Source organism: Notolabrus celidotus, chromosome 10, assembly GCF_009762535.1.
Source record: "Notolabrus celidotus isolate fNotCel1 chromosome 10, fNotCel1.pri, whole genome shotgun sequence".
NCBI lineage: Eukaryota > Metazoa > Chordata > Actinopteri > Labriformes > Labridae > Notolabrus > Notolabrus celidotus.
Window position 1 is genome coordinate 30,027,811 of NC_048281.1, and position 16,577 is coordinate 30,044,387.

General features: G+C 39.0%; 1 protein-coding gene across 2 annotated transcripts in view; it reads right to left on the minus strand.

Annotated features, from left to right (window-relative positions):
• The window catches only part of LOC117820288 (protein FAM124A), a 42,934-nt gene that overhangs the window by 20,346 nt on the left and 6,011 nt on the right, over nt 1-16,577 (minus strand). For both annotated transcript variants that reach the window (XM_034694012.1, XM_034694011.1), the window contains exon 2: nt 15,120-15,151. In XM_034694012.1, coding sequence (XP_034549903.1) covers nt 15,120-15,151 — 32 coding nt within the window. The remainder of the gene's footprint in view (nt 1-15,119; nt 15,152-16,577) is intronic.

Below are 16,577 nucleotides of genomic sequence, written 5' to 3' on the forward strand. Positions count from 1 at the left end.
TTAGCCTGACTCTGTTTAGTCTGAGGTTATGTGGTCTGAGGCCGTTTCATCTGAATTCTGACACATGATGAAGGTTTTGCAGAGACATGATGCTTTTTCATCTGAGAGACACCTCTCTCTGAGACCCAAGGATGTCCATATATGTAAACCATGTCGCTCCGTTTGGTTTCTCTCCATCAAAACAAACTAAATGACCCCTCACTCGATCACTCCCGGATCACTTCCTGTATTTGGTACATTCCCTTTACATAAAAATTAAATGTTAATTTTTTTCAGAAATGGTAAAAGTGTCCTGCCGTTTGTAAAAGTGTTTCATCTTTTGTAAATTGGTTTTCTTAAAATGTAAATTTGTTTTCTTAAAATGTAAATTTGTTTTCTTAAAATGTAAATTTGTTTTCTTAAAATGTAAATTTGTTTTCTTAAATGAAAAAGTGTTTTGGCCTTGGTAAAAGTGTTCTGCTTATGTAATTTCATTTTATATAATGTAAAAATGTTTTCCAAAATGTAAATTTGTTTCCAACTTTGTAAAAGTGTTTCATCTTTTGTAAATTTGTTTCCTTAAAATGTAAATTTGTTTCCTTAAAATGTAAAAGCGTTTCCTTAAAATGTAAATTTGTTTCCTTAAAATGTAAATTTGTTTCCAACTTTGTAAAAGTGTTTCATCTTTTGTAAATTTGTTTTCTTAAAATGTAAAAGTGTTTCCTTAAAATGTAAATTTGTTTCCTTAAAATGTAAATTTGTTTCCTTAAAATGTAAATTTGTTTCCAACTTTGTAAAAGTGTTTCCAACTTTGTAAAAGTGTTTCATCTTTTGTAAATTTGTTTTCTTAAAATGTAAAAGTGTTTCCTTAAAATGTAAATTTGTTTCCTTAAAATGTAAATTTGTTTCCTTAAAATGTAAATTTGTTTCCTTAAAATGTAAAAGTGTTTCCTTAAAATGTACATTTGTTTCCTTAAAATGTACATTTGTTTCCTTAAAATGTAAATTTGTTTTCAGAAATGTAAATTTGTTTCCAACTTTGTAAAAGTGTTTCATCTTTTGTAAATTTGTTTCCTTAAAATGTAAATTTGTTTCCTTAAAATGTAAATTTGTTTCCTTAAAATGTAAATTTGTTTCCTTAAAATGTAAATTTGTTTCCTTAAAATGTAAATTTGTTTCCTTAAAATGTAAATTTGTTTCCAACTTTGTAAAAGTGTTTCATCTTTTGTAAATTTGTTTCCTTAAAATGTAAATTTGTTTCCTTAAAATTTAAATTTGTTTCCTTAAAATGTAAATTTGTTTCCTTAAAATGTAAATTTGTTTTGGCCTTGGTAAAAGTGTTGTGCTGATGTAATTTTGTTTTGTAAAAATAAAATGTTTTCCAAAATATAAATTTGTCTCCAACTTTGTAAAAGTGTTTCATCTTTTGTAAATCTGTTTTGTCCTTCAGGGCCACCATAATTTTCATCTCCTTTCAGACTTCCACATTAGATAGATTACGACTGATTGTTGTAGGAAAAGATTAAAACAGGAGGCTTAGTGAGGGGGACCAGAGCCGGTCCACAGAGCTCGTTCAAGTTCATGCAAGTCATGTGACCTCGCTGTCGTTGTCCAACAGACTTTACACAACGCAGCTTGACCCAGTGATGAGAGAGTGCTGCTGGAACCATATTCAACTTTTACTCCAACAAAGACATGCATCAGACCTCATTAGACTGACATAGTTGAACTTTGCCTTATGACGCTTCTGGTGCCAGGTTCCAAGTTACAACCTCCAACTTCAACCTTCAATCATTTTTTCATTGTAAGCTCAATGTGCTTGAGTGCAGATAAGTATTTCACCGTGTACCGACTTACAGGCTGCACTGAATGTGAACTCAGAAAGCACTCACTCAGAAAGTCATTACCATAAAAGAGCCGAAAAAGACTGACAGACAAATGACTTCAATTAAACCATTAACAAACAGCTGACTGCAGCAGATTCAGCTGCAAACACAGATTTCACTCCAACTCTCGTTCTACATACACACACATTTGGTAACACTTAATCCGGGCTGCCTTATGGCACGGTCTGAGTCTCGTACCCTATGGTCGTCCAGGGAGAAAGCAAAGGGAGCATGAGTGTGTGTTTTTTTGTGTCTGCTGAGCTGGAATGGGTGGTCCTTGTTCCATCAGGTGCGATTCAAACTGACTGTGCTGAAAATGTCTTGGCTGACATCACCGTGAGTGGTTTGGCATGGGAACAGATACTCAGCAGTGTACTTAAAGCAGACGAGTGCGTCATCATCTTTCAGTCTGGGTGTGAATGTGAGGAAGTCAGTGCTGATGAGAAGTGAAGGGGTAGAAATGATCGCATTTCACTTTAAGTAAGGGTGTGATATAAAAACAGCACATAACTGAGACCTGATCCTGCTGCTGATATTTGAAATTTGAAGCAAAAAAATATATATAGTGACAAATCTTCTTAAAAACAGTCTGGCCTTATGCACAAGTTATAACGCATTATCGTAGCTAACAACTTTGAATTAAGGAAATAACGCTTTGCAAAGGAGCATAACATCACAGGGTTCAAAACTGACCTACCAGGCAGCAAGGTAGTAAGGATGTCTTACTTTATGTATAGATTCAGTATTTAAAATACTCCAGTACATGTATTGACAAGAAAAGAGATCCTATCTCTTTCCTCTGACCTACAGAGCTCTTAATAGTTGGCCACTGTCATATCTTAAAGAGTTCATGGTGCAACATTAGCCCTCTGTAACACTACACTCCCAGCATGCAGGCCTGCTCATCGTACCTCAAGTCTCTAAAAGTAGTAAGGGAGGTAGAGCCTTCAGCCATCAGACCCATCAGTCAGAGTCCAGGGGGCAGACACCTTTGCATTTCAAAGTAGACTTTCCTTTTTATGAAGCTTATAGTCAGGGGCTGGCTCAGGCTTAGACCACAGGACCTGAACATATTCCTGCATGCAGACCTACCTGTTGTTCCTAAAGTCTCTAAAAGTAGTATGGGAGGTCCAGCCTTCAACTATCAGGCCCCTCTCCTTTGAAATCATCGACCAGTCAGAGTCCAGAGGCAGACACCTTCTCTACATTTCAAAGTAGACTTTCTTTTTTGATTAAGCTTATAGTGAGGGGCTTGCTCCTGCTTAGACCAGCAACTAGTTATGCTGTCACGGGCATAGACTGCAGAGGGACCTAAAAGTATTCTAGCATGCAGGCCTACTCGTTGTACCTGAAGTCTCTAAAAGTAGTATGGGAGGTAGAGCCTTCAGCTATCAGGTCTCTCTCCTTTGGAATCATCATCCAGTCAGAGTCCAGGAGGCAGACACCCTCTCTACATTTCAAAGTAGAACTTCCATTTTGATGGAGCCTAAAGTCAGGGGCTGGATCAGGCTTAGACCAGCACCTAGTAACAATGCTACAGGCATAGACTGCAGGAGGACCTGAAAATATTCCAGCATGCAGGCCTGCTCATCGTAACATTAGTCTCTAAAAGTAGTATGGGAGGTAGAGCATTCAGCTATCAGGCCCCTCTCCTTTGGAATCATCGACCAGTCAGAGTCCATAACTTAGACACCTTCTCTACATTTCAAAGTAGACTTTCCTTTTAATGAAGCTTATAGTCAGGGGCTGTATCAGGCTTAGACCAGCACCTAGTTATGCTGCCACGAGCATAGACAGAAGGAGGACCTGAAAATATTCCAGCATGCAGGCCTGCTTGCCGTATCTAAAGTCTCTAAAAGTAGTATGGGAGGTAGAGCATTCAGCTATCAGGTCTCTCTCCTTTAGAATCATCGACCAGTCAGAGTCCATAACTTAGACACCTTCTATACATTTCAAAGTAGACTCCCCTTTTTGATGCAGCTTATAGTCAGAGGCTGGACCAGCACCTAGTTACGCTGCTACAGGCATAGACTGCAGGAGGACCTGAAAATGTTCCATCACGCAGGCCTGCTCGTCGTACCTAAAGTCTCTAAAAGTAGTATGGGAGGTAGAGCCTTCAACTATCAGGCCCCTCTCCTTTGAAATCATTGACCAGTCAGAGTCAGGGAGGCAGACACCTTCTCTACATATTAAAGTAGACTTTCCTTTTTATGACGTGATAGACAGGGGCTGGCTCAGGCTTAGACCAGCACCTAGTTGTGCTGCCAAAGGGAAAGACTGCAGGAGGAGCTGAAAATATTCACTGACTGATTTATTATTCATGGCACAACTAATAGTTCGTACACAAACAGGCGATACCGTCCACTTTCTTCAACACTGACGGGTCAGAAGACAAAAAAAGTTAAATTTTAGTAGCAGCCATCTTGGTTTTCTCACCAAAGTCTTAATGCTAATGCTAAACCCACACCATGTTAGAAAAACAGTTGTGTTTGGCCCGACCTGAATCAGACTGAATGGGAATCTGTCTGAACAGGAGGGAGACCAGATTCTCCAGCCAGAGCAAATATCACATCAGCTTACAGATTTGTCCGGTTCCCATGCACGTTGTGTTTTACTCACTATTTTGAAAAGCCAGGAGAAATAGTTTGGAGTGACTTGATCTCTTTCTCAGCAAATGTAACACACAGGCAAATAATCTGTGGTTCTGTTGGAAGACGAGGAGAAACAGGAGTCCTACATGAAACAACTGACAAATATATAAAAACATGACACCTTCATGTTCGTCTCTTTCTGTTTGTGTGCCTTCCTGCTCTATAAGCGTCTTACATCTCAGCACGATGTTCAGCAGTTCTGAGCGCCTCTTAAAACCACAGCAGACCTCAAATGATTTCAGGGAGGGCAGTGAGACTGTGCAGACTAGTGCACTGTCACCAGAGGGTTTTTAATCCACGGCCTGATAAAGAACAGGGAGCGTCACGGACACATTCTGGAGAGCAGATTCGGAGTGACTTGTACTCACATGTGTTCCTGCTTCTGCTAATCTGCTGCCCGTCTGCGCTGAAAGAAGAGCAGAGCCTCAGACAGTCTGCATGAGTCTAGTGTTCACTTTGTGGTAAAGACTCATCATCTGGACTCTGATTGTATGAGATTTAACGAATGGAACACACTACAACCTGCATGTGAATCACCAAACTTGGTATTCTCTTCTGCACTTTAACTTAGATTTTAATGTACTTCACATTCTGTTTGTGACCAGAAATCAAAATACAGTCTGCACAGCCCCTCTCTGTAGAGGTTTTCACTGCTACTGCCATGAGTCCGCCTTTTTAGTGACTTAAACTAATTAAGCTGCTTAAACTCAAAGCACAAAAGATCCAGTGTTACTGTTCATCATTTAATCAAATTGATAACAGCCTCTCTGTTTAGTATCCCACGATCATATCAGAGCCGTAACAAGTCACAGCCAGTGCGACCTAAACGTTCCCACATGCTGCATGTTCACATCAGCAGCACGCCACAGGGGACTCCTCAGGCCTGTGTGTGTTTGTCACCAAGGTTACCTGCAGATGTTTCTTTTTACTAGTTTGGCAATTTTGTCCTCCACAAGGTGAAACTTCCTCGGGCTGCATAATCTTCACCCCGCTCAAAATCAGGACCACAGCCAGGAGCTTGCATGAAGGGTTTGTCCATACAAGATGTGTGTAAACAAGGTAAATACTAATATCACAATATTTGAGAAGGGGCTTCTCTTAGAAAATGCCCAAGTTTGTACAGAGGTGGTCTTTCATAAACAGGTAGTTTGGCGCATGTTGAAATGCAACGGCTCCAAATCTTCATCTCAGTCGCCTTCGACATATTGAAGCTAAGATGAAATAGAATAAATACTGTAGCTGTATTCAAACATGCATCAAACTCCTAAGATCTTTCCTGAAATTTGGGGTGAGCTGCAAGTCATGTGGGTGAGCTGATGCGAGGAAATATCCAGGATAATATGCTGTGAATGAGTGGACAGGGGTTATGATGCTTAATCATGTGAAGAGCAAGAGATAAGGGGAGAACTGTTTTCAAAAACTATCATGATAGTGTTTGTTTGTGTTGCTTCATCCGCCATCATGTTGTAAACATTCCACTGTGGCTCCTGCAGCAAGCTTTTGGTAATATGTCCCAAACCTCAACCCTTGTCCCTGTCCTGCAGGAATAATTTCACGATGATATTAATGTGCAAACAGCAACTTTAGAACATTTTGAGGACAAAGCAGCAAACATGTCTGTAAAATTTCAGGTGGGAATATGTGTTCATGGAAACATAATCAGAAGATCTAAAAATGATGAAGTCCTCATAAAATGCCACTTCAAATTCACATTATTTTGTAAGTTCGCTTGCAACTTAAGATTGCTTTCAATTTTACAATATTATATTCAGTTATCGGCATATGTTTGGTCAATTTATCTGATTGTTAAGTCTAAAGAATATCTAAAAAATTGTGGAAATGTTCAGAGTAATTGTCCAGAGCCCCAAATGACATCTTCAGTATGCTTTTTGTCAAACCAACATTCAAAGCCCCAGACTTCATTTTCTACAGAATTCTCCCCTAAAAAAGCAGCAAATCTGAAATCTGAGAAGCTGAAACCATCAAACTACATATTTTCTGTCTGAAAATATAACTGAAACTGTTAATTAGCAGGTCACTAGTTCAAGTTCTATTGATGAACGGCATGTAAACCTTTTAAAAAAACACTTAAAACAATCATCAGCCAATTGGGCCCCAAATCAAAGTTGGGCTGGGTAATCAGTGCCACCATATTTAGTCTGAACACAGAAAAGGGGCTTCTTCTACAGGTTGGGATCAAGTCATAGTAGGTGGCAATTACATATTTTTTTATGTCCTAATCAATTGACGTATTACTTGTTGCTGCTTTACTGAGAAGTTCTCTGAATTCATCAGAAAATATCAGATCAATTAATGAGTGAAAATCACTAAGACCCTGAACAAGGATTTGATAACAACTACATTTTGGTTAACTTGAAGCCACCAATTTAAATAGATCACTATTTAGAAGGTATTTAGATAACCTGTTCATTCTTGCAGACTCATGCAGAGAAACATTAGCACATTTGCTCACTGCGTGTTTGTCTCAGTGAGGAAACATCTGCTGGTGACAGACTGATCAACCTGCTTCTCTCAGGCTTTTGTTCCACTTCCATCCATCCTGTCTGGACCTCTGCGATATAAAAGAATCACTCAACTGTTCACTATGCTGATACTCGGGTTTTCTTTTCTGTGTTTTGGAAATCTTCCCTTCATTCCTGCTGTCTTTCTCAGGAAGAAAGGATTTCACGGTCTTTGTTTTGCTAACCATTACATTAAAATTTGGATGTCCTGAATGTGTCTCATGTTTGCTTTTCATCTCTCCTCCAAGTTTTTCTCTTTTTGGATTCTGGCTGTGGTGTAAATTTTCATGAGCCTACATCTGTAATAAATTCATCTACAGTATATTTTCGAGCCGTTCAAGTGAGACAAATCATGCATGAAAGTTTACGTCTCTGTTAGCGTATTTGTATCTGTGCCGAGCGTCTCTCTGTTGTTACAGTCTGACCTCGGAGGAGTTTGAACTCCCCCTTTATGCCCCCCGAAACATTCATTACTCTTTCAGCCGACCCCCTCTGAGTTACATACATGTACACACACACACATGCAGAAAAGCATTGGGGGCAGGGTCACGGGTCACTCAGCCTGAATGGACACTCATCTGCTGTGACCAATAGAGAGCGAGGTCATGTGATTAAGTGTTTGAGGCGGGACTCAGAGGAAGCCTCTTGAATTAAAACCTATTTACCTTTTATTGAAAACGTTTTAAGATGCAGCTCGGAGCAGCTGCAGGAGGCAGAGTGACAGATTATCATTTAGATTTCCACTCCTGCTGCTGCATGAAATCTGTTCTAGCTTTAACTCTATTTGATTCAAATACTACAGAGGCCTTTTTATTTATAAACCTTGGGAGACTTTATATAAATCCCAGACTCCATTGAGGGTTTTCTACCCTTCCTTCATTTAGAAATGGCAGAGGTTGTAAAGATTTAGAATCGAGCTGTGCATGGAGTTGAAGGGACCTCTGATAATCTGTGAGTTACACCTTGATGTCAGTGTTTGGTTTGCCGCTTTCACACTGGACCAATAAATCTTTTAGTTCAGGAAATTTCAGATTGAAGACACTGAGGCACTGCACAAACTTCTCCTTGTCTCTGGGGGAAGCATCACACTCTACAGCAGTGGTGTCCAAACTTTTTTCAAAGAGGGCCACATATGATGTTGTCAGAATAACTCAGGGCCAGTGGCTCCTACTGAAACTTTGGAATCATAAGTTTTCTATCAAATCTCTATTTAATAACAATTATTTAAAAAAAATTCTCAATAAAACAGTAACTAGGAAGTCCTCAGTTCTCCATAAGCCACGTAAACATTAGCAAACATTATCTTCTTCTGGAGGAAAATGGTCGGGCAATGTGGGAAAAAATATTGTATCATTATTTTCCTATGGCAGGATCGTGATCTGGATTTCACCACACTTTTTCATGTTGTTTTTAAGACTTTTCTGACCAGCAGACAACAATTTAAGAACTAAATAATTATTTTCCTGAGTTCTCAACATTTTTTATTCACCAAATTTTGCCTTTTCTGCACAATTTCATAATTTTGATCTTGTCTTGTGTCCTCTTTTGTGTCAAGAACATTTTCACATCATGATAAAAACATTAATTTGAAAACCTGTCAACTTTAAGAGTTCTTGTGTTTCTTCTTCATTGCCGTCTTGCAGAGTTCCAAGTGCTTTGGCTTTATACAAGTAGTCCATATGAAGCTTTTTGAGACGTTTCTGGATGGACTTTGGTTTTGTTTGTGTTTGTTTGATTAATATCTGTGCTATAAATAACACGTTTTATGATGGAAGCTTGGGGCCAACAATGAATGGACCTTGGGCCGCAATTGGCCCCCGGGCCGTACTTTGGACACCCCTGCTCTACAGCGTACAGCCTGCTGGAAATTTATAGACAGAAGAAGACCATCACATCCAGTAAACTTCCACAAAGAAACTTCCACCAAAACTTTAGGATATACTGAATAAAATGTATAACTTTATGTCATATGAAGTTGATAAGCTACCACACAATAAAGCAATTTGTACCAAGTTTTCCCCCCTTATTTCCTAAAGTCAGAGATATTGATTTGAAAGTGCCTGTGCAGGTGATTTAGGGGTTGCACAACAACAATAAATAAAACCTTGCAATCTTTTTGTACAAAAAGTGCACATGGATCCCTTAATTGACTTAATGCACACAAACTGTCAGCTCTACAAAGACAATACACCTGTTTTAAAGATAGAAAATGTTCCTTACTGCAGGCTGCAAAGCACGTCATTCATCCAATCATTCTCCACATCTGGATCTGTTGATGGATTTTAGTTTGCTTGTAGCCAAATGATCCAGCTGAGTCTGGACCCAATGTGGGGTCAAAACCTTTGTTTACAATGCCCAACAGCCTCAGTCATTTTGCCCAGAAATAGGACAGACAGAGACGCAACGATCGTCTTAAATAAAACAATGGCAACCCCAAATTACTGAGATGCTGATTCGGCATCTGGGTTAATATTATTATAGGACCTCTGTGTGTAATATGGTCGGTGATTTGGCCTTTAATGTTGACTTTCTAAATCACACACCAGTCAATTCACACGGGATTAAAAACACAGACATCCTCTGCAATTATAAAAAACAATCAGAGGTGCCATCTAACTTCACTGTAGACTTCCTTTTCAAGCTGAGTAAATATCACATGCCTTGTCGTGTGATGTGTTATCTTTAGTTTTAATAGATTAATTAATTTATCAGTTATAAAAAAAAGGTCTCAATTAGTTTTTAAGTCTTTGCTAAAGATTTAATCTGTTAAAAAATAACCTTCTGGCAATTCACCAGAGAAACACCAGAAATGAGTCCCAGACGATGTTCACTAACAAACTTCTTCTGAGTATCTCTGGAAATAAACTAGAAATTAAGTGATGAAATATTCACAAACTTGGGAGCCTCTATTTTAAAGCATCGGGAGCTTCATGCTTGGTTTTGCTGTGACATTTTTTTCTTTTAATAGCTAGGCAATATATTATTTTTCCCCTCTTGTAAATAATTCCCATTTAAAGAGATTTAACCTGAGATGAAGTATTTTTATTCAAAGTCATGTATCTTATTCCTCTGTGATCTAATAACACATCAATGAAAATTGTAAATGGATTGTCTTCATATGGCGCTTACACTAGTCTTGAGTCAACCAGTGGAGGTGATATTTACATTCACACACTGATTACAGAGACTGCTATGAAGAGCACCCTTCAGTATTAACCAATCCTGTTCACTCACCACTGGCACATCCATTGGGGGAACGTGGACTTCAGGATCTGGGCTCTAACTGCCAACCTTCCCATTGAGAGACGACTAACTCTACCACTGACACACAGCCGCCCCACTGTTGTACTTAACGGCATGTTTCTCATTACTAAGCACACCTTTAACTTTGACTCAAAGCCACACAGGCAGTCATAAGAAACACTCACTAAAGCACCAAATGTGAATGAAACTGCCCCTGGGGAATACTCTCAGACAAGTGCATTGTTCTCTTTTAAGTGAGTAAGATTTCTGGAGATCTGCATCCTCAGTATGAATCAATGTGCATTGGGCTGAGACTCCACTTGGACTTGAATGCTGAGGACTCAAGACTTGAGGCTCAACCACAACACTGGGTTTAGATTTACAGCCAAGGTAGGATTTTCTGAGCTTATTAAAATGCCTTCATTGTTACAGCATGGTTATGTAGACTCTGGAACAAACTGACATGTTACAGCATCAAAGCCTTTGTCTGAGAGTCATGTTTGTTTTGAGATGCACATGACCTGACAGTGACATTAGAGGCGTTTTAATGCAAGTTCACCCTAAACTGCACAACTGGAGGTCCTTAATAGTTAACAAACAGACTCACCGTCCACAACAATGCTCCAGTTTGTCCCATGGTACCTTCATTAGACTATGAGCTCAGTCAGACAGACGTTGGTGGTTTAGCCTGATATCAGTCTGTCTCTAGGCGGCTTATAGTCAGTCTGATGTAAGGTCAAAGGACAGGGGTTAGGGCCACCTGTATAAACACTGGTACCCTCTAAACCAGAACCTAAATATACTTCTGAGGACAGAGGAGACCTTAGAGACCAATGCTGCACGCACCTTTGGAAATGAACTCATCCCTGCACACACACAAGCATGCATGAATTCACACACACGGGACAGAAACAGCAGCAGCCACACACAGCGCTGAGATGGATGACTTTTTCTATTGTCCTTCCACATCTTTGGAGAATCTGTCACCGCAGCAGTTGGCATCAATCTGTCCTTCCTTTCTGCAGCCATCATTAGTGTGAGGCTCAGTTTGACAAATGAATCCAGGCTGTTTCTTTTTCTGTGTTACCCGTCTGCCTGCAGGATGTGTTTGTTTTCACAATGAGTCCGATACTGAGGCTCTGAACTGGTATTAGATTAAAAGAAGATGTTATTTTGGCATTTGGTTTCTGTATTTTAATTCGAGGATCACAGACACCACAGCAGAAACTCAACAGATCAGGTTTCGTTTCATGATGCATCAATGGGTGACAAGCTTGGACTGCAGGCAGGCCAGTTTAGCACCTGGACTCTTCTACAATTGAGCCATACTGTTGCAATATGTGCAGAATTCGGTCTCATTCTCTTGGTGTATCATGCAAAGTCTTCCCTGAAAAATACATGGTCTGGATGGCAGCATATGTTGCTCAAAGACCTGTATATATTGTTCCACATTAATGGAGTCCAGTTCCAATAGTGTCTTTCTAATAGTGTCTTTATTTTCCTCTGTTTTTAACGCTTATGTTTATTCTGACAATCTGCCAATGCATGTTTGCTCCCGATCCTGACCTCAGCGGGAGACAGAGACAATAGTGGGCAGAAGCTCATCTGATGCAGGAAAGACACAGGAAACACGATCAGAAAGAACCAAACTGTGCTCCGCTGCATCACTTTGTGTGTCCCTGTACAAAAACATGCCGTCCTACAGTCCATGACTCCAGGGTGTGGTGCTGCTGGGATAGCACAGCTTCCTGCAGACCAGATTAATGGGCTAATAATGGATATAATCCTCCCATTGTGAAAGGCCGGGCAACCAGACTGGAGAGCGGTCATGACCTCTGCAAACACGCTTCCAACTGCTCAGACACCGAGTAAACGAGAGAACACGACGGCCAACACTGTGACATGCTGCAAACCTCCAAGTTCAAGCACTGTTTGACATTCATGAAGTAGCTGATGTGTTACTCAGAACATGTAGTTTGGGAGACATTATCCAATGACATAGATTTAAATTCTCTGGGCATCGCTTTCATCAATCTGAAAATCTCTTCTCTTCAAAACTATGATAGGATATCAATAACAGCTTCACAAGTATGATAAACAGTTTGATGCAAATGTTGTTTTAAAAGCTGCAGCAGTCTCAGATAATGTTGTACTTTTGAGTTTTGATTGCGACTCATTTGTTTATGTAACGCCACTTTGTTTAAATGAAGTCTGTTACTTGGATTTCTAAAGTGTTAGGTCAGTTCTGAAATCTGTAAATTCAGCAACATCACTAATGAGAGGGTTTTAGAAACACAAACAGTCACATGATACGACAGGTTGTATGCAAGCCAACCGTCAAAATACCCAGATTATCCTAATTACTAAGCACAACACTGAATGAGTGAGTTAAGTCAATCAGGGCATTGGTCTGTAAAGTATGACGGATGTTCACACCTGAGCCCCTTTCCTAGAAGACTTCCTGATGGGGAGGTTTATTTTTCCTTGAATAGCCTTTCAGACACGAACCTTCACTGCAGGAGAATATCTACATCTCTATATAGACTAAACTAAACTACTGTATGTGTGGCAAATTTCATATTTGTTGATAATAACTATGATATGCCATCTCATTATTTTTTGATAACTGTAAAATGTTGTTGTACAAGATACTATTTTGATGCCTTTACACAGTTACACAATGATGGACGGAGAACTAGAGCTCTAACCAGAGGAGACTGTACTGTACCTAGGCGTAGGACTAAATTCAGTCAGATGGTGTGATCCGTAAGAGGAACACATTCCTGGAACAAGTTACCATCACACATCAGACACTGTGACAACTACTCACTCTTTAAAAAAACCCTCAAACATTGGTTAAAAACAAATCAGACATGTATCTATATCTAAATACTGTTTAGCCTTGATTTTGTCTGCCTGTGTTTTTTTAGTCTTGATTTTGTCTGCCTGTGTTTTGTTAGTCTTGATTTTGTCTGCCTGTGTTTTGTTAGTCTTGATTTGTCTGCCTGTGTTTTGTTAGTCTTGATTTTGTCTGCCTGTGTTTTGTTAGTCTTGATATTGTCTGCCTGTGTTTTGTTAGTCTTGATATTGTCTGCCTGTGTTTTTTTAGTCTTGATTTTGTCTGCCTGTGTTTGTTTATTCTTGATTTTGTCTGCCTGTGTTTTGTTAGTCTTGATTTGTCTGCCTGTGTTTTGTTAGTCTTGATTTTGTCTGCCTGTGTTTTGTTAGTCTTGATATTGTCTGCCTGTGTTTTGTTAGTCTTGATATTGTCTGCCTGTGTTTTGTTAGTCTTGATTTGTCTGCCTGTGTTTTGTTAGTCTTGATTTTGTCTGCCTGTGTTTTGTTAGTCTTGATTTGTCTGCCTGTGTTTTGTTAGTCTTGATTTTGTCTGCCTGTGTTTTGTTAGTCTTGATTTTGTCTGCCTGTGTTTTGTTAGTCTTGATTTTGTCTGCCTGTGTTTTGTTAGTCTTGATTTTGTCTGCCTGTGTTTTGTTAGTCTTGATTTTGTCTGCCTGTGTTTAGTAGGTCTTGATTTGTCTGCCTGTGTTTTGTTAGTCTTGATTTTGTCTGCCTGTGTTTTGTTAGTCTTGATTTGTCTGCCTGTGTTTAGTAGGTCTTGATTTGTCTGCCTGTGTTAAGTAGGTCTTGATTTTGTCTGCCTGTGTTTTGTTAGTCTTGATTTTGTCTGCCTGTGTTTTGTTATCGTATGCTGAGGTTTTAAAGTCTTTATCTGTCTGTGTTGTGTGGCTACTTGCCTTGGGACTACGGCAAAAATTACACAAAAACTGCATGCTGCTGAATTTACTAAACCCAGTGGAAATTGTCACACAGGAAGATAGTTCAAACGTTTTCCCTCTACAAGATCACACAAACAGACTGTGCCTCTCATACGGGTGCAAGTTATACTCCGGATTTATATTTTACATCTATTCCAGGGAATTAGATGCATTTTGTAATTGTGAAATCAAATTAAGGGAAAACGGCTCTTTTAAAGAAAGTCTGTGAAAAAATAGTTTGCATTGGTCCGATTTTTGGAAATCTACATCTGTCTGAAAGCTTCAAAAGAAGGTTGACTTTTTTGACTTATCAAACAGTAGTTTTACACCAAGCAGCAACCTCCTGTCTTAAAATATGAAGCCCATGCAGATGTGCTAAAAACTGCAGTTCATGGAGTGTCCACTTGAGGCTAGCTGCAGAAACACCGGAAAGCACATACACACCCATTTAAAAAAGATGATCTTTGCTGCAGAAATAAACATGTTTACAGCCTGGTACAAAAGACGGTTTAGGTCTGAGTAGCTCATTTCTCTATCCGCACACACTGTACAGAGGGTGAACTTTTTTATGACTCAGCATTTTAGAATATATTAGACTTAACAGTTTTGCCCAAATAAGGGCATTCCTGACTTGATTGACAGGCGGGCTCCCTGCCTCTTTACCTCACACTAGCTCAGACGAAGTTAGGTTGTGTTCAGCATTTCCAATATTGCACCCACTGATGATTGGCTTCAAAACTTTGCTTCAGGAACAGATGGGTGACGTCACAGAGACTACGTACTATGAAAACTATGTACTAGACCAGTGTGCAAAATATGTCCAGCATTAAAATACCAGCACATGTAACTGTGTGGAAGGCAGAAGAATTGCTGTACAACAAATCCTCTCTAAAATCTGCTGCAGGCCTCACAGACCAAGAACTAAACACACAAACACAACCCTCCCACAGAGTGGATTTAATTTGTCTGTGTGTTTCAGGGAGATAAAGTCCTCTGTGTGTGTGTGTGTGTGTGTGTGTGTGTGTGTTTGGCAATGTGTCACGTCACAGTTGGTGTACTTACTGCTCGTTGAGGACAAGGGACTGTAATCAGACCTGCAGAGGAAGACAGAGAAGAAGAAGAGAGGGGTGATGTGAACATGGGGTGAGAGGGAGAAAGAGAGGACAAAAAACAGAGAGAGGAGACAGGAGTTTATGTTTCAGTATGAAAAACAATCGTGGTGATTTACAGGATGACACACTCCTATTTCAAACAAAGTGCTGACATCTGGTTAAACAGCAGGAGAGGTCCAAATGGAAAGGTCACAGACGTTTCACAGTGTTTTCTATCTGAAGGGATAAAACTCTGAGGACATTAAATCAAGTACTCTTTTTACTGGTGCAACGTGTTGTGTTCAGGGACAGTTTTCAAGAACTTTTATTTCCTTCAGTGTTTCTGGTTTATGTTACTTGATCTACATTTTAGCAAACCAGTTTATCTACATTTTTAAAGTTTATTTGACTTCTTAATGAAAGGTTACATCATAAGACTACTCAATGATATCTGAGGTAGCTTACAGACCATGACACCTAAATAAACACTTTTTTTTGTGCACTGATCGATCAGCTGGTGACCAGAATAGGAGGATTTTCAGGCTGTTCGATCATGACTGGTTACCGGCTGGTCCTCTGAAATACATCCCATTCTTTGCCAATCTCAAATGTAAACACAAGACCCGCATATTCTCTCATGCTATGCACACAGTAACACACACTTTAACACAGCAGTCACACACAAAAAGCTAACATGAGGTCATGAGGTGAAAAAGCATTGACTTACAGGAGCATCAACACTGACAATTTCCCGACACCCAGTCATAAAGTATAAAACAGAGATCTACAGAAACGCTCTGAACCAGTGGAGGACTTGTTCTTATGAGACAGCTGTCACCCTGTGTGTCACTCAGATCACAGACTCCAGACTGCAGGGTGCTTCTTACACTTCACTGACAACACAGATTTATAAAGAGCTGCATCAGACTTCATGATCAAATGATCAGGTTTTGTTTTGCACCCACACAGCTTGTGCATATGACCTCTCAAACACTCTCCCTCCTTAATTCTAATGAATCTGAAGTTACATGAGAGGATAAAGGTTACAAAAAGTGTTTGTTTTCACTGCCCAATATAGTTCCTTCAAGAAAGAGAGCCCTTAGAAAACTCAGGTGTTTTTTATTTATTGTTTTTTAATTTTTTTTAATTTTAACTGATTCATTTATTTGTCTTTTAGTCATTTATTTATTTATATTTGGTCTTATTTATCTTGTTATTGTTCTACAATATATTATCATATAATAAATATAATATAGTAAATATAATATAATATAATATAATATAATATAATATAATATAATATAATATAATGTAATATAATATAATATAATATAATAAATATAATATAATATAATATAATATAATATAATATAATGTAATATAACATAGTTTTATATTATGTAATATAATATAATACAAGTTGATATAA